The sequence below is a fragment of the Ascidiella aspersa genome, chromosome 5 (genome assembly GCF_963924565.1).
Source record: "Ascidiella aspersa chromosome 5, kaAscAspe10.2, whole genome shotgun sequence".
NCBI classification, from domain to species: domain Eukaryota; kingdom Metazoa; phylum Chordata; class Ascidiacea; order Phlebobranchia; family Ascidiidae; genus Ascidiella; species Ascidiella aspersa.
In genome coordinates this window covers 18,722,144-18,747,266 of record NC_139451.1, presented here as the reverse complement: position 1 = coordinate 18,747,266, position 25,123 = coordinate 18,722,144, and the positions used below count along the sequence as shown (strand labels likewise).

Below are 25,123 nucleotides of genomic sequence, written 5' to 3'. Positions count from 1 at the left end.
CGCTTCCCAGCAATGACAGCATGTTCTACTAGAATTTTTTTTCAGAATCGAAAAAACGTCGATGCACATTTACTCCGTGTTTACTGTTTTCTTGCTTGTAATCAGGACCCGGGCATTCTTGGCACGCCTCGATCCTGTCTGCACTCTGTTCTCACCATCCTCTCGGCTGTCGACGACCAGGGACGACCTAGCACTGTCGTCGAATGTCCCAAGCTGGCCGAGCTCTGCTACCAGTTGCTCTATCGCCTCTCGGCTAACCCTGATACCACAGGCCCCGTTATGAGGTAATTTGTTAACTTTTCATGCATTTCTTTTCCGATTTTACCTGTTAGCCCCATTATGAGGTACTTTGGTGACTTATTATGTATTTTTTTCCAATTTTACCTGTTAATTGAGCAAGTCGAAAAGGGTGCGCGGCGGTGGTCTCATACTAGTAATTGAAAACTGTAAAAGGGTTGTTTTTTGTTGTTACATAATGCTGCTTGCTATACTACAGCGGTCGGGAACCTTTTTAGCAAAGGGAGCCATAAAAGCCACATATTCTCGGTTGTATTTCCATGATAGCCATATAATACTTTTTTAACAGTTTAAGGTTGGCAAAAAAAAAGTAAATCGAGCAGGTAAAGGACAGAACATGCTATGCAACCAAAATGATTTAACTAAGTTTGCGCAGCTTTAATTACGGAGTTCTGTTGAAAGAATATATAGGGCCTTTTGGATATTAAGAGATTCCGTCAAACGGTATACCAGTCTCGAAAAACAAATAGGATTCTCGCGAAGCGCCGAAAATTAGCTATTGTGTGTGTGTTAAAGAAGGAAAAATAAAGTTAGCAAAGAGGTCGTGGCCGCGTGCAGCTTTATTTAAAATCATGCTGAACAGCAGAGAAATGATAGCTTAGAACTTAGATTATTCTGCAAGCAAGATTCTTTCATTAAAACAGCCATATGGCGTCACAAAAAGAGCCATATATTGCTCGCGAGCCATTCCCTGCGATACTGTAACTTTATCACTTTAGGTATCTGCGTTCGTCGTACGACTTTGTCCACACCCATCTGCAGAATATGGTGCTAAATCCGACTGGTGAGTTAAAATAAAACGTTAATCTTTTTTTGGATCGGTTACTTTTTTTACTTTTGTGTAACTGCCCTTCAAACAGTACTTATTGTTAATTGTTATTCTTCCTATTAATTTCACGGCAAACGTAATGTTTCATAGTTGACCCACAGATTTTCCTAAAAGTTAGAAAAAAGACTATGTTGCTGATATACAAATAACTGTATATTTTTAAATACTTGAACATTGGCTTTAATCGCACGTTGTTAATTGTCGGTTTGCCTTAGACTTGGAAGATAACAACAGTTCTCTGATGCAACAAGCCTGGCTTCTGAAAATGACCGCTATAGAACTCTACTCGCTTGCCTCGCGACAGCAACGAAGTAATGCGCAGCGAATTTTAAAGGTAAATTGGAACAAGTTTGAAAGGCTTGCTTGGTATCCACTGATTGCATTATTGATAGCTGTTATCCAGAACAAGTCGTATTTTTAGGGACGAGGTCGTATTTATTGACCTAAAATATGAATATCGAAACGGCAAAAATTACTACACCAATAAAATGTCACTTGTCGGGCCTAATAATTCATGTCACATGGCTGGAAATAGTATGACAGACTGCTGGCTACCATGTTGGCTGATAGTCACCAAACTAGAAGATTCGGTGCAATTAAATTATTCGTAACATGTTGCATACCACTGCTATAGTTTAGGATAACCCCGTCTATTAATCAGAATTTTCTAACAAATAAAAGAAAAACTGCCCGTATGGTGGAAAACATACGGTTATGGTAGCACAACAATGATAAAGATTAATCTAAGTACAGAACTTAGTAAACTGAATATCACTTTGTTTGGATGTTATATAGTAAATATATTTCGCTACTAAAATCATCGACAGTATCGAAAAACATAACACAATATATATATAATCTTTAACGCAGTCTATTACGTTTATTACCGGATTAGCATTATTACGGTTTTCGGCTTTTGGCTCACTCGGATTTCTTTTCGCGGTTGACTTTAAAACACTGGGTTTTAATTTAAAAAACATTGAAATACACTTCTCAATGATAAATTAGGTATCGATCGTCACAAAAAGGTATCGATCGTCACAAAAAATCACAAAAATAGTTCATTCTATTACTCGAGATATGACAACTTAGATGGCTTTCTTAAACCCTATTTTAAAAGAAATTAGCACAATTTATAGGATTATTAGAATCCCAATTGGCATATAAAGGCAAATGATTTTGTATATTGATGTTACTTAACACGTAACAGTAGGAGAAGCCTCGCAGTGACGTAGTATGCTTATAAGGAAGTTTTTTCAATTCATCGCAGTTGCTTTTCGACGTGAGCAGCAAAAATCCAGGGGCTCAGCATCAGCAAGGCGCACGACCTTTCAACTCCAGCAAGCTCTTTGGCCAGACCTTTGACCTGGGCGACCTTTCGTCGTCACGCGCCATGTTCGGAGCAGGCACCAGCGCCTCCACCACGTTCCTTGACGTCACCGGAGTCGCCAACTTCTCGACGACGAGCGCATCGCCACGTGGGGGCACCACTGAGTCGATGAAGGTCTTAAGAATCCTGGACGTGCTCGACTTTTCGCAGGTTTGTCGCTGTAGCCTTGTCGCGAATTGTCGGCAATAGAAACTGCTAAGATTAAGAGCGAGCTTGCTAAAGCGTATTTTGATATAAGTGCTTTATGACCTATTTATTTGTGTAAGCATTCTATTACTTGCGGTCAAACGGTCAAAGGTCACTGAGCACATGGTGCCTTGACATTGTAGTTGTCCTTGCGGCAGTTGGTGTTACTACCTTGTCGCGGTAGGAGCTCATATTGTGAGTTACACTTTTAAGAGTGTTTGGCGATGATGTTTAACGTACATTACACTGATGCTGTTTCTGTTTCAATAACATTGTTTTGTTTTCATTCGAATTAAGATATGAATCCATTTACAGTGTAAACCTTTTCTGTTATTAATAAATTCCTGTACATTGATAAAGACCTCAGTCGGATCCATTAGTTTTCATTATTTCGTGATTGAATTTAATTTCAGCTCTTGTCAGTCAACGTATTTTTTAATTCAGTTTCTGATCACTTTACATCGATAAAGTATTCGGCCCTTTACGTAAATGCTTTAAAAACGTACATTAAAAACGGAAGTTACTTGGCTTTGGCCCCAAAAAATATACATTTAGCATTTTTTTCGAATTTTTAAAACGTTCCGGTGTCGAACTGCTGCGCTGTGTTAAAAGCAGTCCACAGAAAGACTACTGCAGTGCATTTTAGTTAAAACCTTTCCCAATTTTTTTACGCAAGCCGCATTTCCTGCGCTAATCGAACCAAAGTGCTCTCATTTAACTCGTGCCACACATACATACAGACCTTTCCCGAAAGATTGGTTTTGGAACAGTTTGTGCCCACTGTCGTCGAGCAAGCGATCCAGTCGTGCGAAACCACCAACGAACACGGCGTCGAATACTGCGATGTAAAGGTATGCTATTGTAGTAGCTTGTGTAAAATCCTTTGAATATTATAGTTTGCAATTAGAGGAGTCTACAAGTGTAGTCATTTTAATAGGCAAAGAAGAGTATATTTGCCATAGATACATTGGGATCGTAACACTATTTTAAGTTTTGAAATTAGGGGTATCACGTTTTTCGGAAGTAAACTGCTTTTTAAAAGTCCAGAAAACATAGGTAATGTCGTTCGACGTAGAGATTAAAGTAACAATTGATAAAACAAAAAGTAGTCCTACCCTCGCGTATAGGCTTTCTGTGGTGTCTGACTACAACATAGAAGTGTGGCTCCAATCACAAACACATGTTATTCGATTTTCTTTAAAAAGCTTTCAGGGAATGTTTGGCAGCAATAAGGCTCTTATTTTTAGAGAATTGTTTGGGAGCAATAAAGCTCTAATTAAACTCTCTTTTCGCCAGGCTCTCCACAAGCTGCTCAAGGCCTCGCTGAGCACTCTGAGCGGCGCCGATGACGTCAGCCGGCGGCAGTTGGCAAATCAGGACGTACAGAGGATCCTCCACGCGGCGGTAGAGCGCAACCGAACTCGTGAGAGCATCCACGCCAAGCTTTCGTTCCTGTGCGCTTGGAGACAAGCGCTCGAAGTGTCGCTCACCGCTTGTCCGGTGGAGCTCTACCCGAACGCGTCCAGACAGCAGGTGAGGCGATTTTGAAGCGGCCTGTTTCCTAGATCAATAAAGGCTGTACGTTTAAAAATCAAACTTCCCGTACGTTCGTTAGTCCAGTAGTCACCCAGTGCGAAATATAAACCAACTTTGAGAAAAATTTTAGAAAAATCTCTTTTAAAACATTTAACACCGATAAAAAATGTATAGTTTTGTTTGACTAATTAAGTCCGAGTCCTAAGCAATTATATTATAATAAAAACCAACGTGGAACTTAATTTTAGAAAAATGCCGTTTAATACGTTTAATAACGACAAACCAGGCAGCAGGTGTGGCGGTCGTGGAGCGGCCTGTTTGCTAGACCGATAAAGGCTGTTTGATGCATGCTAACATTTAAAAAAAACGCACTTTCCGCTCACTGTGTTCCATGGTCTTCAGGGGCAAAATAAAAAAACAACGTGGAACAACATTTTAAGAAAATCTCTTAATGTATTCATTAACGACAAAAAATGTATAGTTTTGTTTGACTAATTGAGTCGAGTCGTAAGCAATTATATTAAATATAAACCAACGTGGAACAAAATTTTATTAAAAGAAAATGTTTTAATGCATTTATTAATGACAAAAACAGTATTGGTTTGTTTCACTAATTAATGTTGAGTGTTAACCAATTATATTATGTTACAACAGGAAAATGTCGTCGATTAAACAGTCTAATAACAAAAAATAGAATAAATATATTGGCTAAAAAGCAAACATGTTTTCCTAAAACCTTGAGACAAAAGGAATATTTGTCGACGTATGTTATTTCGACTACAGATTATGTTTGAGATCACAAACCACATCATCGGCAAAGTACGTCATAGTGACGCGGTGCAGGAGTTGACGTCACCAGTTGCCAGCGCCATCTTGACGTTGGTGATGCAGATCCGGGCATGCTTCACCAACCAAAAGTCAACCATCACCGCTGGGTAATGGGTTTAAAGCAGTAATTCGCCAACTATGTGCCGCGGTACACTAGTGTGCCTGGAGAGACTGTCAAGTGTGCCGCGAAACTTTTCGGAAAAAAAAGTATTTGTATTACAAGTGGGCATACACGTAAGCATTTTAGACTTAAATACGCACTTTTCATACAAATTAATAATTTTGAGATATTTACATATAGTTTGTCGTGTGTCAAGGGCGATTGTAAAATTACTCCATTGTTATTCTGTTAAAAGCCAAAAAGTTTGGGAACCACTGGTTTAAAGAGATGACGATGCTTTAATTTAAAGGTCTTAATTCTATGACATGCGTTGATAATTCGTAACTATGCCCACCCAACCTCGTATTTGTAGCACCCAGAATCTTCAGTCGATTTTCCAGAATGCTTATTTGTTTTTTAACATTATAGATAAATCTTGCATAAGAGCTTTTCAAGCCCGTCCAAAGCACCATTACACTTGCGCTAGCATTTTACCCACTAACTTTTTTTCTCCACAGTGCCTTGTTGGAAACCCCACAGTTGGCCGAAATTCTTAGCGCCGAGAATGAAACAGAGGTCGATTTAAATGACGTCGCTCCGCTCCAGGTAAACTGCTTTTCAACCTATTTATCCCCCCCCCCCAAAAAAAAAATAGTTGACAGAATACACGATATGATAATTCTGGGTCGACTATGTGGCTAAAATATCCTAAAAGGCATTGAGTGTACTTTTTAAGGCGTTTTGCAGTTAGTGCAAAATATCAGATTTCTACAAAAGTTTTTGCGTACCTTAAACGCGGAAAAATTGATGTTAAAATACTTTTTCTCAGTTCCGTATTTTTGATAGAAACAAAATTTGGAGAAATCAACACAAAATACGGGGAATGATTACAGCAAGGTTGCTACACCTTTTCAGTACTCGGAATATTGAATAATAACAAACCGCATCTGTGCTTGGTATATTTAACTTTTGACCAATTAAAACAGTGGTTTTCAACTTTTTTCATACAGCGACCCATTTTAACAACCCAATGTAACTAACGACCCACTTCCAAAAATTTTGATTCGGACCTATGTAATACACTTATATATGCGCAACATCACAAAACACATGATTAAAATAACATAAATTATAATACCTGCACTCTGTTAAATTTATTAAATTCATCACCAACATTAGTGATATGGCTGGTGTTGCAGCTTGACGACAAGCTTGTCTATGCGTGGCGCTGTTGTTGCCAGAGGACACCTTAGATCTGGCTTTACTTGTGACATCATACCCAAATGTTTATCTTGATAATAATCGTTATTGTGATGTAATAACTAGTTATTGTCACCACTGTTAATAGTTATTTTGCAGTACGGTAAACACCTGTTTAGCTTGTGATTTCTGTCTTTATTTAATCCAAGAAAAAACATAGCGCAATATCAGTAATTGCAAATTGAATTACAGGTTAGAGTTTTCGCTTAGTTGTTTGACAAATTTCGAGGACTGGTGTGTACAAGTTCTTTATTAAACGTAAAAGTGTGTACTGTTCCTGTGATTGATACCGGGGACTATATAGTAAGCCTACACTGTTAAAGTCATAGTCAACTTTGCAAATTGAAATACAGGTTAGAGTTTTCGCTTAGTTGTTTGACAAATTTCGAGGACTGGTGTGTACAAGTTCTTTATTAAACGTAAAAGTGTGTACTGTTCTTGTGATTGATACCGGGAACTAAATAGTAAGCCTACACTGTTAAAGTCATAGTCAATTTCGCAAATTGCTTCCTGGCTGCATCCTGTTTGAACAGGTGACTTTTATTCAACTGTTTGAACATTTTCTGTCAACAACATTCACTCATATCATTACAGATATTTTTCATGTTAATTATTGGCATTATCGTAATAGTGATTGGTATTTTATTGTCGTCTTCGCGACCCCCGGAGAAAAGGCAAACGACCCACCGCGACCCCCAGGTTGAAAACCACTGAATTAAAATAACCATTTCAAACTTTTCGCGTTTATATTTCAAACAAATACTGTTTATTGGGATCCGTTTATTTTTTGTTAATGCAACGTAAACGAAATTTGTCTTTCAGGTTGTGGTCCGGGGCATAGTTGAGTGGCTGCTCCAGTCCGGAATATCCGAAAAGGTGCGCACACATCTTTACGCTGCCTTGCTCTACTACATGCAGCTTTGCCGACGCCCTAAAACGCGCACGAAAGGTAACGTAAAACGTATAGACAATTATAATTATAAATTTCACTTTAATGATATATATAAATAATTAATTAATTAAATTAATTATATATATATATATATATAACAATACACCGATATTCAGGGTGGGCCAAAAGTAGGCTTACAGTTATTTCACAGCGTTGGCTTTGAAGATGAGGTAGCATTGAATGGCCACCACGTTCACCTGACCTAACACCAATATATATATATATATTATATGTAGGTGTATTTGTATATAAATTGTATTGAGCAAAGTTCCGTTCGCATTCTGACAATATATTGATCCATTTTCTGACAGTTAGAAATAGGCTTATTGGAAATTTTGCTGTGTATGTACAGTAAGTTAAGATCGATAAAATTGTTTAATTACTGCTTAGGAAGAGCGGAAACAATTTTCCAAACCATAAAAGAATTGCCAAAATTTGTAATTTTATAGCTGGGTTTTATACCCATACCAGTTTTATCGTGAAATGATGAAATTTCAAAATACGAGGTGGTCGCGACTTTTCCGGTTCTAAGTTGGTATTTTCTTAATTTATGTTGTCTTCCGTTTTGTAATGCGATTCAACCAAAATATTTCACCAGGTTGGTAAAGTCAAACATATAGCTTAATAGCTCGGTAAATATAGTCTCTGTTGTTTTAACCATTTTGTTAACTTGAATTAAAAATAAAAACGATCATGATTGCTTTGACTTAACCTCAGGTTTAAGATTGAAGTGCAAAGTAACGAATAGTGTTAAATAATATTCCTAACTAGTATTCGATCCGTCTATTTCACTAGGCTGTTAGCGGGGAAAGTGTATAGAGAAATATATATGCATGCTTAGTACATTTTTAACTAACGTCTTTTTCAGGTCGACGTGAGACAGTCGGAGTATTGGCCTCGTTCGAAGACGCTTACGCAAAGATCAACAGAGAAAACCTGAAGCTCATCAAGGACTACGGCGACTCATTTATGAATCTCATTTGCAAGGACGCTTGTAATGGTAAATTTTTATTTTTTTCAACCGAATAGCAAGAAAAGACTGCGTTTCTATTGCTTTTGTAGGTTTCTCATTTTTTTTTTCTATTGTAAAATGTGTTTTCTTGCCATGTTATTTTAAGCTACGTGGTGTTACCTATTCTTGTAGTACGATATCAAAATAACAATTGGACAGATCACTCTAATTTACAACCGGTATCAGAAAAAACAATATGGCTAGAAAACGAACGCGTGAAAAAGTAGAAAATGGTGATCCGACAAGCTTCATCAAAGCGGTGTGCACACTGTGGCCGTAATGCTGTATCGATAACGATTACAATTTTTAGGCCAGAACGTATGTCGCGTACTTGCGCTCGCGTGCCTGGACTCGATCACGCAGATAGACTCGCAGCAGACCTGGCTGCAACACATGACCACGAACGGCTCGCTCGCACACATATCGCACAGGTAAGTTTTTTTAAACGCACTTATAGTTTTTTTTTGCAAAACAAAATATTTTTCCTGGTTACCTATTGTGTAAAAAAGCACATTTCTACTCAACCAATTCTAATAAAGGTTTACCGTTTTTTCGTCACAGAATTTCTGCAATATTGATTTTAGAATTTGTTTTTTTATTTATTTTATAAAAAATATTTTGCTACCAAACATTGTAAAAATCATTTAGGTTCTTGCAATTTAAAACAGTTGTGTCCTTCGGTTAAAATAACTAAAAGGAGTGTCATACCTATAAGCAGTAAACACCCACGATAATTGCTCAATTAAATTTTGTTGTTTCGAGTGAGCCCAGATTTTCCAATATTCCGGGCTAGATTTTGGGGCAGATGTTAACCAGCCAGTTTATTGCTTGGTCGTCCAAAGTCTTTAGACCATGCACTCCATGCGGTGCTCTAAGTATTGGGCAATTCTCAAGATGTGACCTAAGGTTTGTTCTTCGGCACCTCACTCACTCCTGCCTGGGCTAGGCCCCATTTGTACATTGATGAGCTAAAATTTCAATTAAATAAAAGGGATTGTGTAAATCAGTATCTAACTTTGTCGCCTTTTCTTTCTGTTTCAGTATCACGGCGGAAGACGAGAGCCTCCAGCAATATTTGAACCCGGCCTCCGAACCTCTGCGCGTCGTCTACATCTACGAACAGAAGATGGCGCTCTTGTGCTCGCTAGTGCGGTCGCACGGTGGCGCTCGAGCGGTGATCGACAGTGGCGTCGTGGCGCGGCTGTCCGAGTGTGCCTTTCTTGACATGCGACCAAATTCGGAGAACGAAGGTGATTATTATTGTTATTGTTCAAATAATTAAAAAGTGTCGCATTTGCGGTATTTGTGGAAAAGCGGTTGCAAATTCTCGGTCTAACGCCCTGTTAAGTAAATGCTGTAAATTAGTCGTTCAACTCCTATCCAGTGTAGAATTTATTCCGCCCTGTACGTTACTGTTTTGTTTTTTGGTACGGTATAAATGTAAAACAAATAAATTTTATGCAAATAGTATTTTATGCAAAGTTAGTGATACTTTGTATTGTAGAACGATATTTACCTCAAGATGCACCACTGGTTGAGGAAAGTTTTCTTCTCATAAACATACGACAGTCTTTTTTTCATTCAGACTTCAGCACGTTTTTGCCGGCCATCGTAAACCGCTACAGACAACTGCTCTTGCCTGCATTGCAGCTCTGTGCTGGACTTCTCGCAACTCTTGGTGATTTCATATTGTGATTAAATTTGTCGACGTCAATTAAAATTGTTAAAATGTTTTCAAGATTTCCTTATCAAAAAATATAGGTTACATAAATAAATAGAACTTACGAAATAGATTTTTGTTAGCTATCAAGCCTAAGAACTACGTGAAAATTGTGTTTAATTCCGTTTAGCATTTTTTTATTTTAAGCTTAAAAAACCCGAGCCTTCTCACATTACCATAATATACTTGTCAACAATTAAACCCACCTCAGACAATACATAGATTTGGTCACATTATCATTGGATAAAAAGAATCTTTTAAATCTCTCGGATAATAAACTTATATTTGTTGAAAAACAACGTCTTATCTATTTAATGAGATTTTTTTTTATCTTACCAAAACATATTGACGTGATCTTTTGCTGTGTTTTCAGGCGGATCGAACCACGCAGAAGCAAGTGCCCTTGTTCTACAATTCCTGTTGTCGCACACAGAAGCAATCATAAACTCGCCCCTTCGCTTCACTTCCATTCCAACCGATATTCAGGTTGCTAATTTTAAAAACACGTCTGAACAAAAACCGTTGTCACTAACCAATAATTCGTAAACGCACGAAAAATTTTGTACGTACACTCATTGGTCAAAAAACGGTCATTTTGTATGTTAAAATTATTTATCCTTTGTTAAAAAAACAGTGTACTTCAATGAGCTCGAGCTTGCTCTACCTTTTCTTACTGGTTTACAAGGCTGTACTAGTTTCAACTTTGGATATTATTGATTCCCGATGAAGATTATCATTGCTTGAAATTGCCCTATAGTTACATTTTACAACACATTCCTAATATTTTTTAACATAAAATATCTCTTTTAGGCGTTGAATGAGCTCAATCTGGTGACCAGCATTCTATCGCAAACCGCTGCTCAAGATTACAGCGACCCAAGTGTTTTCGGTGCCGTCCCTCAAGCGATACTAGTAGAAATCCAGGGCCATCTGTTGAGGATCCAGGTCGGTTGCCCGATTTGTGGCCTGTGTACACTTTTTAACATGAATATCGCTGTTTTCGATATACAAGTACTACATTACCGTCGAGAAATTACCAAAAATTCGTTATTCTGCGGTAAACGATAGAACTTAAGAAAATAAAACTTTTATCGCCTGTTATACTATTTTGTTCACATGTCCACTGGACTAGCTTTTCGTAGCCGTTTATCATTGATAAAAGGTTGATGACCCTGTTGATTTCTTGTACCAATCGTTTAAACTTCAAAAACCACCGGTTAAAGCGTGTAGTTCACATTTTACTTTCAAATTACAGAGGCAGCTGCTTTCCATTCTGCCCCGCTTCTTTTCCGACCTGCATTTCACCGACGTCAAGTCGAAATTCGAACAGTCAGAAAATCAGGGCGACTTCGAACAGGTATCTCGTTAATTGTTTCCACAAAATTGTTACTAATAGTGGTACTTATTCGTATTTTTGTATATCAATCTTACTTCTTAATACCAGGAAAATAGGCTATTCAAGTAAATAGCAAATGAAAATCGGAAACAAAAGCTCTTTAAATTTATGTTTTGTTTTCATGTCGTTCTGTCGTTTTGTATGTTTGGCGTTGCTAAAATCTTTGTTATCATAAGAAAAACGTAACCTCGGATAATATAGCCTGAAATCTGTAACTGCCGTATAAGATAGAAATAAAGTGAAACTGTCAAACAATCGCTTATAACGCGTCACGACTCCAGGTGACATCAACTCTACACGAGATAGGCGGCAACGTGCTGAGCTACTGCCGCTCCGTGGCTCTTCGCGCGGCCGACTCGAGCGATTCAACCGTCCTACTTTTTGCCCCCGACCTGTCGGATTCGCTTGATCAACCCACGTATGGAGGAGGTGAGTGGTAAACCACGGTGCGGTGTATCTTTAGTGAGACCCAATTTAAACGCAGCAGACTTGCATCTATCGTCCTATAAAGAAGCCGCTGTTGCATGCAGGGGCGTATCCAGAAAATCAAAAAGGGGGAGGTCCCGAATTTTCAACTTAAGGAACAACTTTTCCCCTGTTTTCCGTCTATCGTTAATGAATTATGACGCCATAAACTAGTGACGGTATGACGTCATAAAAAATAATCAGACACAGCCAATTAACGTCCAGCAACTTTTACGACGCCAAGCAAACACGGGCGTCGAAACTGCTCAGTGTGCAATCGTTAACTTCAGGCAATAAAATAAACCAAAAAGGTGAAGTATGTGTGATTGATTTTTATCAGCAGCGCATTTTCCTAAGTTTCATGTACGGGACCACGCTAAATTGCAAGCACGTCTCTCGCCACCTGCAATACGAAACGAAGATGTTTTTATTTTGTTGATATTTTTATTATTATATAGCGACACAACAAAGCGAGTGCGAAAGAAAAAAAAACAAAAAGGCGAGATAAAACACATGTCAGAAAGCGACGAATTAGCAGGAAGGCATTAAAATACAGTTGGGGATTCGGGGTAACATGTAGTGAGCTTTAAAATAGCCCTGTCCACTTGCAAAGAAAGTCGTTAATTTTATAACTCCGAATGGCGATAAGATGTTCCGATTTTTGAACCGATTTAACCATATTTAGGACCATATTAAAATTCGAAACGGATTCGGCGTACTTACATAGGTAAATTACAAAACGCGCACACAACAACAAACAATTCAAAAGGGTTTCAGATTGATTTGCCACAATACCAAACAACATATGAACAGGGTTAGGGCGTAAATCAATCAGAAGTTTTGCCGAGATCCAGGCAGTTATACTTCTTCCCAGAAAGTTACTGGTTTGGTAAAAATAAAAAACACGTGCGCTACAGTTTCTAATGCATCGCAGCAGAAAACACATTTATCTGAGTCTTTAATTCCAAATGAGCACAGGGCGTCATTGGTCACGGTGGCCCTAAGGTTTAATTTTATCTGAAAACTTCTAAGTTTGTTTTCCACGGTACAGTCGTAGTTAATTTTTGGTAAAGTTTGTCCCAAGGGATTCGGTTTGGTAAAACTTGTAAGATCTGTTGGGACAAGCCAGCATCTTTAATATGTGAATAAATTTATTTAACTGTATTAAGTTTTAAGAGAAATTTGGTTCAAGTCTGCAACTTGTTGTCAATAATGGATATTTTACTAGGTTCATTCAACTCCCATTGTCCAGGGATAGCCGAAATTAGTTTTAGATGTTCTAAAGCAGGAGTCGGCAACTTTTTTCTAGTCGCGGGCCAAAACCAAACTAAGAAAGGTCTCTGCGGGCCGCACAAAATGATAACTAAGAATTGTGGTATTACAACTGTGAATTAGGCGGGCTTCGGATATTTTTGCACTTAAAAACGTGTTTAATTACATTTACAGAGGCCGTAAAGTCTTAACGCAAAGCGCGAAAGAAAGCGTTTGTTTGGTTTAAAATTCTAGTTCACACGTCGTCATCCATACTTCTTATGAAAAGTGTAATAAAACTACTTTGAGGGAACGCGTTAACACTTAAAGTTAATCTAGCTTAGTGTTTGTTAAGCGGTTTAAGTGAATGGTCACCTGGCGAGCGAAGCGAGCGCGATTTTTTTTGATGTCCGGTGTTTTTGTAAATTTCTTGCAAGTTTTTATCACATTGCCGAAAATAAAAAATAAAAACTGGTGGAAAAAATATGTCCAATATTTTTGAATACGCTTTCCGTTTTTTGCGTCGCACTTGACAGCCTACCACTGCGCATGAAACGTAAACAAACCGGACGCAGAATAATTATTCGCGCAAAGCGCGAAAATTTTTCGCAATTTCGTATTTAAAATAGTCGAAAAGTATGTGAAATGGACTCGTGTCTAATTTGTCAAAGAGGCGGCGGGCCAGATGAATTACACGGTTCCGGCCCGCGGGCCGTAGGTTGCCGACCCCTGTTCTAAATAATCCTTATTGTTGGTGGAAAAGCTGTAATATTGGGCGAGGTTATCGTAAGACATATAATGACCTGTATTGTTGATAAGATGCGCGTAATCCAATATGCCAGCATTAATTATAGTCTTTATAAAAAAGGTTTGTTTACGGTATCGAACCTTGTCGTTAATCCAGAACGGTCTGCCGTTCCTTAGATTTGTAAACATTATGTTAATCAACTGTTTGCAGTCCGCTATTGTTTTTCTGATAGTTTGCAAAGGAATCAGTTTTCGTGCTTTTTGAGAGAGGGCAGACTGGCTTCCGCGAAGCCAACATTCTATTTCATTGTTGCATATACTATACTACTTCTTTCCAGTTTTTTCCAAGGCGCCTTATAACTGTCATCGAGTAGTTTTGTTACCCATTTCATACCCAGCTCGAGGATGTAGGTATCCACATCGATCATGTTAGCGCCACCTTGACCAACGCTAGCGCATAATTTTGTTCGTTTTATCCTCTCCCATTTAGAGCCCCAAATAAATTGAAAGAGTTTTGTTTTAAGTTTGCGCAAGAAGTTTTCTGGAAGGTTGATCGGGATGACGCTGACTTTATAAATTAGTGATGGGATAACCAGGCTTTAGAGAATGCATATTCGTCCTAGAAGGGTGAGCCCTCGTGACGACCATACATTAAGTATTGTACCTATATTGCTTAAGAAGTTACCGAAATTTAGTTTAAAAAGATCATCTCGTGACATGATTGGAACTTCTGTGCCTAAATACCTAAATGATTCTGCAGGCCAAGCTAAACCTTTATCTAAAAAGGGACGCTCCGTCCTAATCTGTCGCCCGGGCCCGACGTAAAACGCAAGGGATTTATTCATGTTAATTTTACAACCTGACATTAGGCCGAATTCGTCGAGAACATTAAAAACTCTGTCGAAATCTACCTGATCACCCTTAAGGAAAACCAAGGTGTCATCTTCAAGTAGAGATACTTTAAACTCGTCATTAAAAAGCTTAATACCAACAAATTCATCAGCGCGTAGTGCTGAGGCCAGGCACTCTATGCACAGTACAAAAAGTGTAGGTGAGAGTGGGTCGCCTTGCCTCACATCACGTTCGATTACGAATGCCCGGGATAGAAAGTTATTGTTTGTGATTTTACATGATGGGTTGTTGTAGCAGCACCGCAGCCAGTGTAAAACGTTTCCAAAACCAAAGCTTTGCATAGCTTCATATATAAAGTCCCACTCTACAGTGTCAAACGCCTTATATATGTCTAGGGATAGCACGGCTCCTGGGATCTCGCAAGAGTCAGTTAGATCCATAATATCAAATAAAAGTCTGAGATTATCTCCGATAAACCTACCCGTGATAAAGCCGTTTTGGTCGTAACTTACAAGATGTTGGAAGTTTGCCTTTAATGCGATTGTTAATTACCTTTGAAACGATACGAAGATCGTTTTGCCGGGTGGTATTCGATTAGCGCGACATCTGCGCCGAGCAGTGTGCCGAATCAGCTAAAATACATGCTGCGGTTGAAAGAAAATAAGTTCTGTCAATCACACACTAAACACGTGGTTTTAGGATATGCTTATAGAGAATAATTTTGCGGTAACAATCATTACATAAAAAGGGCCCAAAGTCACAGTTAACCACCTCTTAAGAGAATCTGCTTCAGTTATAAACATGCAGTTGTTTTTTTACACCAACATCAGATATTAGGGGTCCGGACACCCTAACCCACCCTCCCCCTGGATACGCCACTGGTTGCATGTCATAAAACTTTTAAACCATGTAAAAATGTATAAGATTAAACTAAGTATCGAACTTAGAACTTTAGTTCTGTAATTAGTTAATCTTCATCATTGATGTCCAACCAAAATCAATTGTTTTTAATTTTGACTATTCCAATTCTGGCAGATTATGTCATTCGGAAGAAAATTATGATATTTATGTAAAAAGTGTAACACAAATGTTTCGTTTCATTAAATGTGTATTCGGGTTTAGCTGAAAATATGTGATTTTTTATTTTCCAGAAAGTTTTTTTTTCAATAATTCTGATAAGTAACTTTGATCAGAAAAACAAACGAAAAATCGAATATTCTTTGTTTTGCAAGCTACTTTCTAAAAGTCTTGCATAACTATTTCCAAGAAAAAGTCAATTTTTTTTACAACGCCACTTGCTATCGATTTCAGAGGACCACAAACGACAGCCGGCGCTTGGCATCCTTCTTCCCATTCTGAGGACCGTTCTCTCGCACTTCATCGCGCAGAGCGAGGAGAAAAAAAGGCAGCTATGGACACTGGAGAACGTGGCCAGTCTCAACGCGCAGGAACTTAAAGAGGTTGGTGTCGATCGTTCAATATATTGGCCTGCTTGACATCGCCGTCCATTTTTTTTACTCGTGTACACCTAATTTCAGCGTAACACGTACCAAGTAAGATTAACACTTATTCTCTAATTTCCGATAGTAATTAAAGACTTGCTGGTCTCGGCCGAAATGGGTTGAAGGTTTTTCAACTCTTCCATTCGGATGTGTTTGCCGGCCCGATCAAATCACTAAACTTGCTGTGAAAGCCTCCGAGTTTCACCCTTTGCTCCTAGTTACATAAATTCCACTGTGCAGGTTTATTGCAAAACACTTGCAGTACTTATCATACATAGCATTATCATTGTTAAATCCAGAAATCTTACCTTGAATTTCTTTTAGATTGTTAGTTTCGGATCGCAACGTCTCTCCCTAAACCAGGAACACGATTTAGCCACTGCTGTGCTGAAGAAGTCGATTCGCACAAAGGTTTGTCATACAAACAAACAAATTCGCTTTATCTAATTCACTGTTGGGTATCGTAGTATCGCTTGACTTTAATCACATATTCATTACCATTCCACGCACAGTAGAGCTCCTAGGCCTATAACAATATCTTAAAACTAATTAGGATTGAGTGACCAAGTAGCCAAGTTCGTTATTCGATGATCGTTACTTTGATTCAGTAGAATCGGTGAATTTGAAGTGCCCTATAAAACTATATTACGCTTTTAACAATAGTCTCCATCTTGTGTCTATCTACTGCAAAGTTTTGCTTACGTATTTGAAGGAGTCCCATCTCGAGCGGCTCTACTTCATCATGGAGAACTGCCTCCTGCTACTATGGCAACACCTCGACTACTACGTGCTTCGTGCGGCGCCGGCCGAAACTGGAAGTGGCAACATCCTCTTCCCGGACAAAGCCGGATCGGAAAGCTTTTCCAGAAGTTCCCTCCGGAGGTTGCAAGGTGAGTAATCTTATGTCACACTTTACCTAACAAGAATCTAATACTTTTAGAGTTTAGATTTATTGTAATTAAAAGTGTTTGTGTAATCCACAATTTTTCTAACATTTAGAGTAAAACAAATTTAAATCCGCATTTAAAAAACGAAACAAACTTTTCGGAGGTTTATTTTGTTGTTTTTTTGCATGGTTTGTAGCTGTGTTTCATTGTGAACTTAACTTTAATAAATTATAGACTACTAGTGTAATATAAAAAAGCCGTAACACGTATCTAAGTCTTCTAAGATATAACACTTTTGTTATCAGTGTTCATATTAATACATATAAAGGAAACACCAAATATTTATGATGGAATTAGCCAAAGGTAGGTCTGTTTCGTTGCTACGTTTGCTGTATGTGTGTATAATTATTTAAAACGAGGTAATACATTCTGTGCTTTTTCAGAACAATGAAAATGTGGAAGGCCTAATATTGCAATAGTTTATTATTGCGACTTGACTGCTACAAAAAGCTTTTCAAGATGTGAAATATTTATAGTTCTCTTCTTGCCTCTTTGCAGATATATCCAACTTGACCGGCGAAAGCTTTCTAGGTCAGGACGCAGCACTACCTTCACCGATCACTGGAAAGCAGTTCGGAGTTCGACGGGTCGACATAGATAAGGTATTTGTTAAGCACGTTTAAACGTGAATGGCAACTTGCCTTGCCCCAAAAATATATTTTACTGTCAAGCGCGTATGGCAAATATAAACAAATTATAGTGTACTTTCTTATTTTGTAGTTAATGCTGTCAAAAGTCATTTATATCATAGTTTTGCTTGCCCTGTGGTGCTAAATTAAAAATATTTTACCATATTTCCTGATAAGCCATCGCAAACCCTTAAAACAGGGGTCGGCAACCTACGGCCCGCGGGCCGGATGTAATTCTTCCGGCCCGCCGCCTCTTTGACAAATCAGACACGAGTTTGGAACACTATATACGGATCTGTTCATAAGTTTAATGGTGAAAATAACGGCCCAAATAGACGTTAAAAGCGACATGCTTTATTGTTAAAAGCGACATGCTTTATTCTCCTCGTTCCTCGAGCGAGGTGTAAGCCACCTGCGAGTGTGCGTCTTTACACCTCGCTCCTCGTTTTTTGCTGCGCACCTTTTTATCTATCTTTTCGCGACGCTTGTTTCGCACTTTTTTATCATTCTTATCATTTCTTGGTGCGACCAAAGTGTGTATAAACGGGTGCAACCGATGTGGCCTTCATATCACTGATGATGGCATTAGAAACTGCCGAAACGTTTGAAAATAAAGCATGTCGCTTTTAACGTCTATTTGGGCCGTTATTTTCACCATTAGACACGAGTTTATTTTAAATACTTTTTGACTATTGTAACTTCCTAATTGCGAAAAATTTTTGCGCTTTGCGCGAATGTTCCTTATACGCCCGGTTTGTTTACCTTTGATGCTGCCTTTTCAACTAGATCAGCGATTCCTGACCGTTGCGCCGTGGAAGGCTGCCAGCCAAGTGCGTCGGGCAAAATATTGGATATATATTTTTTAACATTTTTCTTTTTTCGGCAATGTAATAAAACTCAAAAAAATATATATAAAAGAAATACCGGCACACCAAAAAAAAAATCGCGCTCGCTTCGCTCGCCAGGTACGGTACGCCAAGACTTGAAACAGTTAACAAACACCGAGCTAGATTAACTTTTAATGTTATCGCGTTTCCTCAAAGTAATTTTATTACACTTTTCATTCGCTTTGCGTTATAACTTTAATGCCTATGTAAATGTAATTAAACACGTATTTAAGTGCGAAAAATATCCGAGGCCTGCCTGATTCACAGTTGTTCTAACATTTTAATAACACAATTCTTAGATTTGTGCGACCCGCAGAGACCTTTTTAAGTTTGGTTTTGGCCCGCGACTAGAAAAGGGTTGCCAACCCCTGCCTGAAAACAATAACTGTTTGGTTATAATAGTTGCGACAAAATTGTCGGTTCAAGGTATTTCTCAAAGCTTATTTTTTGTTCATTTTCCTGCACCGCAGCTGAAAAATGACCTGCCACCTTGCCTGCCCGACAGTTTTCTCCAGAAGCTTTCCCAAATCGAAGTTCAGGTCAAGGGTTCTGCCGGTTTTTTCGTCCAGCCGCTGGTGCGAAAACTGCAACACATTGTCAAACTGCACGCCGCAAAATAAAAAAGAAAACAACATTCTGTGCCAACTTCCTGCTGTTTTCGTGGAACAAATAAAAAACTGACTGCTTTCTGCTTAGGGGTGCTTTTGTGTTATTGCAATGCAGGGCTGCGGAGTCGAAGTCTGACTCAGGATTGGACAGGGTCGGTTAATTTCGCTGCTGTCGGATTAGGAACTCGGGCAGCACCAATTTTCGCCGATTGTAAATTGCAAAGTTAAAATAGCATTTGGTGGAAAATGTTCCTACACTGTATTGTGAATGGATAAATTGTATGACACCCCTATTAATAAATTGCTGAATATCCACCTTTTTATCGTTATATAGGCTAAGCTAAATGGTTAAATACCGGCTGTAAAGTCGGAGCCGGACTCGGAACTTGAATGAATATCATATTTGGCCGGAGTCTTTTTGTTTTTAACATACTCCGTAGCCCTTTCAGCAAGGCATTAAAATGTCGCTTTAAATTATCTTCCTACTAAAAATAGGAAATGCTAAATTAGGTAATCTGCTTTGCTTCATGTCTAGTTTAGGTAAGGTACCGGTAGTATGTTTTAGCTTCCGCCTTAAAGTAAGTTGTTAGTTCCCAATGAACATTGCGATAAGCTGGAGAAACTAGAGTCGAGCCGAGGCTGGGTAGCCTACCCCAGTGCTCTTCAGCCTTTTTTGGTTTGGTGAACCCTTAGTTGTTGTGACGAACTCATGCACCCTGTTTACTTAAATAGTAAACTAAGGTGAAAAGCGATATGAAAAATCATTATGCATATCAATATCATCATGTCAATTAAACCGAGCGGAGCTGCCGAAGTATTACACACTGTCGGTGAGGGTTCGATTTGAAGGCTGCTTGTGACTGTGAGTTTATTGCATGTCATAAAACAGCATTCAAACAAACTTATTTTGTCATTAAAATGTCAAAAATTAATGGTTCATTGAAAGTTTGTAATTACCCTTGCATAGCTTTTTGTACTGGTGCACCCCAAGCATATTTTGGTGGGCCTTCGGGTCACCGGTTTAACAGCACGACTGGGCCACCCTACTCGACGAAATCGCGCATTTCTTGCACATAAAATGTCTAATTTCAAAAGTATGACCCCGACGTGATTTGAACACGCAACCTTCTGATCTGGAGTCAGACGCGCTACCGTTGCGCCACGGAGTCGACACGTACTACGCTTTTAAATTATCATGTAATACTACGATACTCTCATGATAAGAGGACGTTTCAGTTGTTTATTAGTTTTGTGATGTTTTAAAATAGAATTTGGTTAACAACGAGTGAAATGGAAGAAAACATTTAACTGGTTCCAAATTTATTTAGTTTTAACAAGTGTAGTGACTATGAATAATATTGAAATATTTGACTATATTCTAATACATTTACATAAAGTGTTAAAATCCAGAGTTAAAATATTGTTGAATGCTTGAATTCGTTTTGAAAGCTATTATATTTACCGAAATATAAAAAATATTTGGAGGTCTTACCGAGATTTGAACTCGGATCGCTGGATTCAAAGTCCAGAGTGCTAACCGTTACACCATAAGACCGCGACTGCCAAGCGATGCAAAACTACATTATTATTTTGGGGGACAATGTTATTAGGCGACTGTTCTACTGTGGTACTTTTTTATCGTGATATATTATCATTTTGGGTAGTAAATCTAGTATTTTTCGAAATTTGCAATTTTTATCGACTTTGCAACAAAAAGTATTACCCGTGCCCCCACAATATCGACAAACGATCGTCAATATGGACTCCAGCCATAAGACCAAGATAAGAACAACACCAACGTCAGAATAAAACACAATTCGGAATAAGACCAAAATAGGACTAATACCTATGGTATTAGTACCGTCTAAATCGTAATAAGTCCTAAATCCGTCGGAATAAGACCTAAAAGGTCAAAATCAGGCCTAAACGACACTTTAACTAACCCCAAACCCCACCCCTAAGTACATCACTAACTCCCCTAAAAGTTTAAACAGTAACCCATTTTCTAACCCCACCCATTACCCACCAATAACCCCAAACAGGACAAAAAATCCGGTGCCGAAACAGCGGCGCCCTGACGGCGCCGGTCAGACTAGGGCGTCCAAACGTAGTCACCAAAACGGCCGATGCCAGACCGATGGCCCCCGATCGTCCCATACCCTCTACTTACAGGTTCGGGCGTTATTCTGGCCATTTAGGCCTTCTTTCGATGAATTTAGGCCTTATTCCGATGAACTTAGGTCTTATTCCGATGAAATTAGAACTTATTCCGATGAATTTAGGCCTTATTCCGTTGAATTTAGGCCTTATTCCGATGAATTTAGAACTTATTCCAAAGAATTTAGGCCTTATTCCGTTGAATTTAGGCCTTATTCCGTTGAATTTAGGCCTTATTCCGTTGAATTTAGAACTAATTCTGATGAATTTAGGCCTTATTCCGACAGATTTAGGTCTTAGTCAGACGATTTTGATCGTATGCTGTACTGGATATTACTGCGTATTTGGCTTTATTATGTCGTTTGTCTTAATACTATGGTTTTATAGTTTTTTGGGCTTTATGTATTGTTGCTTTTTAGGTCTTATTGTGTGTTCCCGTCAATATTTTATAAAGCGCAATAAAACTTTTTCTGTTTTTCACTACACAACAATTTGTTGACAATTCATGGCAACATATAATATATTATTTAGAAAAACTATATGTCACGATTTCACTACTCTGTTTTTACTTTGACAACTTTTTATACAGTACATACAAATACATTTTTAGGGAAATTCCCGTAAACTAAACCTTATACCGGTATGTGGATTGAGCAAAAGCTAATTCCCAGTCCTCGGCAAACTTCTTTTATTTTACTGTAGCGCAACACAAAGCATGAGATGAACAGGCTGTTTAGACGTTTCAGCAATATATCTTCTAAAAGTTCCGTTGAAAAAGAAATCGACACCATCACCCGAGTTACAAACAAGCATTTTACGCCTGAAATCAAACTGAACCTTATCACGCCAAGTTGTGCCTTGTGGAAACAAACACCAGAAAAATGTCCATTTCCCGACCCATATTGGGCATTTTATTGGCCGGGAGGCCAAGCTATGACAAGGTTTATTCTTGACAATCCTTCATTTGTCCAAAAAAAAGTAAGTCTTGGAATACTCTTATGCTGAGCTGATTAGGTCTATAAGATTGTTTTGTTAGAATATGGCGACAAGTAGCCTGTCGTTAAAGTTAAAAAATGAAAGTATCTAAGAATATATGTATATGAAAAGTAGCTGTCCACCATTAAAGACTTGACTGAACTCAGAACAAAAGCAATGTCAGAATGAAACACAATTCAATATAAGACAAAAATAGGACTGATACCAGTGGTACGTTAAAGTCGGTATACTGTCTAAATCGTTTAATACCAAACAACATAAAAGGCCAAATATGCAGTAATATCCATGCAGATCAAGATCTAAAATCTTTTGAATAAGACCTAAACCTGTCAGAATAAAACCTAAATTGCCAATATAAGACCTATACAACATTTTACCAAATCCTACACATCACTTCACCACTAACTCCTCTAATAATTTCAACCCTAACCTAATTTGTATCTCACCTCATAATCCCAAACAGGGGTGAACAATCTGGCACCAAACAGCGGCGTCGTTGAAACTATGGCGCACAAATTTTGACACCAAAACGCCTGATACCAGACAGGTGTCTCCCAATCAGCCCATACCCTTCCCCTTTTAGGCTAATTTTGTCTATTTTGACCTTATTTCGATAAATTTAGGACATGGTCCTATCAGGTTCGGGTCTTAGTCCAAATAATTTAGAATTTAAATCTTGATCTGTCCTGGATGTTACTACATATTTGGCATTCTATGTTATTGGCATTAATACCTTCATATTTTAGTTTATTTTGATTTGGATATTGTTGCCTTGAAGGTTTTATTTTGTGTTTCTGCAATAAACATTCATTAAACTGACATAACTTTTTATATAAATAATGAATCTAAACAGTCATTAAACTGTTACTCATTCATACTAATAATAAATCTAACACAATTTCCAATTCTTTAGAATGTTTTGGACATTGGTTGCGGCTGTGGAGCTACTGCAATTGCAAGCTGCATAAAGCAAGCACACTGTGTTGTTGCAAATGATACAGATACAACTGCTCTGGAAGCTGTTGGTTTAAACTATAAATTAAACTTCTCCGCTGAACACAGAAAGCAGATTTTAAAATTTAGTTTTAGCAACATTTCTTTTATGAATGATTATAAATTTTTTGTAAGTAGTGATAATTTTTTAAAAGATCAAAATGACTCATTGAGCCAATTAACAAATTTTTTTGATATTGTTTTCTTTGGAGACATGTTTTATGATGAAAACATGGTAAATTATATATATTGCTGGATGGTAAAAATTTGTAGTTTTTCAAACCCACCCACTATTCTATTAAGTGATCCAGGAAGAGGTTTTCTAAATGGTCATGCCATAAACAAGCATTTGAGAATTCTTGAGACTTACAATTTGCCCAGTAATGTTAAAGAAGAACATTATGGCTGTTCAAATGTAGACATTATGCAATGGGACCCAGGCAACTGACTATTTTTTAATATTAAAACTAATGTTATGCTATGCCTGGTAGCAACAGTTTACATATAGTAAAACTGTTTTATACTATAGGACAAGTATACATTCTATTTTTTGAGAAGATTTGCTTCTTTATAATATATAAAGGACATTTCAAATGCTTAAATGTTATTCTTCTAGGATAATGTGTTTGTTTGTGTATCTTTTTAACATAATTATATTTTTATATGACTTTTCGGCACAAGACCTTGTAAATTAAATTGTTTTTTGGCGACAGATTGAGTTTGAATCATTTTTTATTAACATTTGCTTTAACAAAATTTAAAGAAAACACCAAATATTAATGGTAAATTTATTTTGCCTTGTATTGTGTTTTAGGCTTATTACTTTTGCCTAATATGCGTATAAGGTATAATTGTTCCAAAAAAGGTGATAAATTCCAAAAAAATTAAATACATATGGTTTGCACTTTTTTAAGCGAAATTGCCCTCTTTGGGCAATTCAAATATGGTAAGCCTAATATAGTATGTATTTGGTAAAATTCTGAGTACTACTAGTTGCGATTGTATTTTAGTGCCAAAGAGCTTTGGCATGTAATGCTTGCCCAAAACCACACCAGGGAGGTCATTTGGCCTGAAATATATGCGGCCCAGTGCATTTACAAAGAAAAATAACTTAACCTTTTTAGCGTATTATATCGTCAAATTTTGGCGGCCACAAATTGTGGAATATAGTCAGCTCCCTGGTACTAATATCTTAACATGTAAGGCCCCAAGATTCACTTGTCGAATAAACCAATTTTGTTCTTTTTAACTAAGCTATGTGGTGTCAGCACTAACATGGTCTTGCCTTGAATAAAAACTTTCAACCGAAAAAAATACCAAAAATAAATGAAGAACTATTTTTGACATTTATTTTGTTTGGTATTCTATCGCTAATAAACAAACATTGCTTTGTTAAATCTCTCATGCAGACAGAGTTTGCACCACTATCCTTGTAGCCTTTAGAACAGACTTGAGCATTGGGCAACATACGGCCCGTGGGCCGAATCGGCCAATCAAGTAATTTAATCCGGCCGGCGGTTTATTTTTTTCTTAAAATACATGTGCTAAGCGAAAACAAGGGCAAGTTATTACACGTTTCGTTG

At 37.9% G+C, this 25,123-nt stretch overlaps 2 protein-coding genes and 2 non-coding genes across 4 annotated transcripts in view; 2 read left to right on the top strand and 2 right to left on the bottom strand.

Annotated features, from left to right (window-relative positions):
* LOC146145214 (nuclear pore complex protein Nup205-like) overlaps positions 1-19,636 on the top strand; it is a 33,096-nt gene extending 13,460 nt beyond the window's left edge. The window contains exons 22-43 of the mRNA XM_083390785.1: positions 106-284; positions 1,017-1,081; positions 1,342-1,460; positions 2,397-2,666; positions 3,443-3,553; positions 3,999-4,235; positions 5,022-5,173; positions 5,685-5,772; positions 7,249-7,375; positions 8,247-8,378; positions 8,701-8,821; positions 9,432-9,640; positions 9,976-10,068; positions 10,484-10,596; positions 10,921-11,055; positions 11,366-11,467; positions 11,788-11,935; positions 16,133-16,281; positions 16,648-16,734; positions 17,036-17,213; positions 17,769-17,872; positions 19,257-19,636. Coding sequence (XP_083246911.1) covers positions 106-284; positions 1,017-1,081; positions 1,342-1,460; positions 2,397-2,666; positions 3,443-3,553; positions 3,999-4,235; positions 5,022-5,173; positions 5,685-5,772; positions 7,249-7,375; positions 8,247-8,378; positions 8,701-8,821; positions 9,432-9,640; positions 9,976-10,068; positions 10,484-10,596; positions 10,921-11,055; positions 11,366-11,467; positions 11,788-11,935; positions 16,133-16,281; positions 16,648-16,734; positions 17,036-17,213; positions 17,769-17,872; positions 19,257-19,406 — 3,069 coding nt within the window. The 3' untranslated portion in view covers positions 19,407-19,636. The remainder of the gene's footprint in view (positions 1-105; positions 285-1,016; positions 1,082-1,341; positions 1,461-2,396; positions 2,667-3,442; positions 3,554-3,998; positions 4,236-5,021; positions 5,174-5,684; positions 5,773-7,248; positions 7,376-8,246; positions 8,379-8,700; positions 8,822-9,431; positions 9,641-9,975; positions 10,069-10,483; positions 10,597-10,920; positions 11,056-11,365; positions 11,468-11,787; positions 11,936-16,132; positions 16,282-16,647; positions 16,735-17,035; positions 17,214-17,768; positions 17,873-19,256) is intronic.
* Positions 19,637-20,491: 855 nt separating this feature from the next.
* On the bottom strand, positions 20,492-20,563 carry Trnaw-cca (transfer RNA tryptophan (anticodon CCA)). The gene has a single exon. It is a non-coding gene; the product is annotated as a tRNA-Trp (tRNA).
* Positions 20,564-20,877: 314 nt separating this feature from the next.
* Positions 20,878-20,949, bottom strand: Trnaq-uug (transfer RNA glutamine (anticodon UUG)). The gene has a single exon. It is a non-coding gene; the product is annotated as a tRNA-Gln (tRNA).
* Positions 20,950-22,205: 1,256 nt separating this feature from the next.
* LOC146145211 (electron transfer flavoprotein beta subunit lysine methyltransferase-like) lies at positions 22,206-24,914 on the top strand. The gene is made up of 2 exons (XM_083390010.1): positions 22,206-22,529; positions 23,461-24,914. The coding sequence occupies exons 1-2, from the start codon at positions 22,272-22,274 to the stop codon at positions 23,986-23,988; spliced, it is 786 nt and encodes a 261-aa protein (XP_083246136.1). The 5' UTR covers positions 22,206-22,271; the 3' UTR covers positions 23,989-24,914.
* The last annotated feature ends 209 nt before the right edge of the window (positions 24,915-25,123 follow it).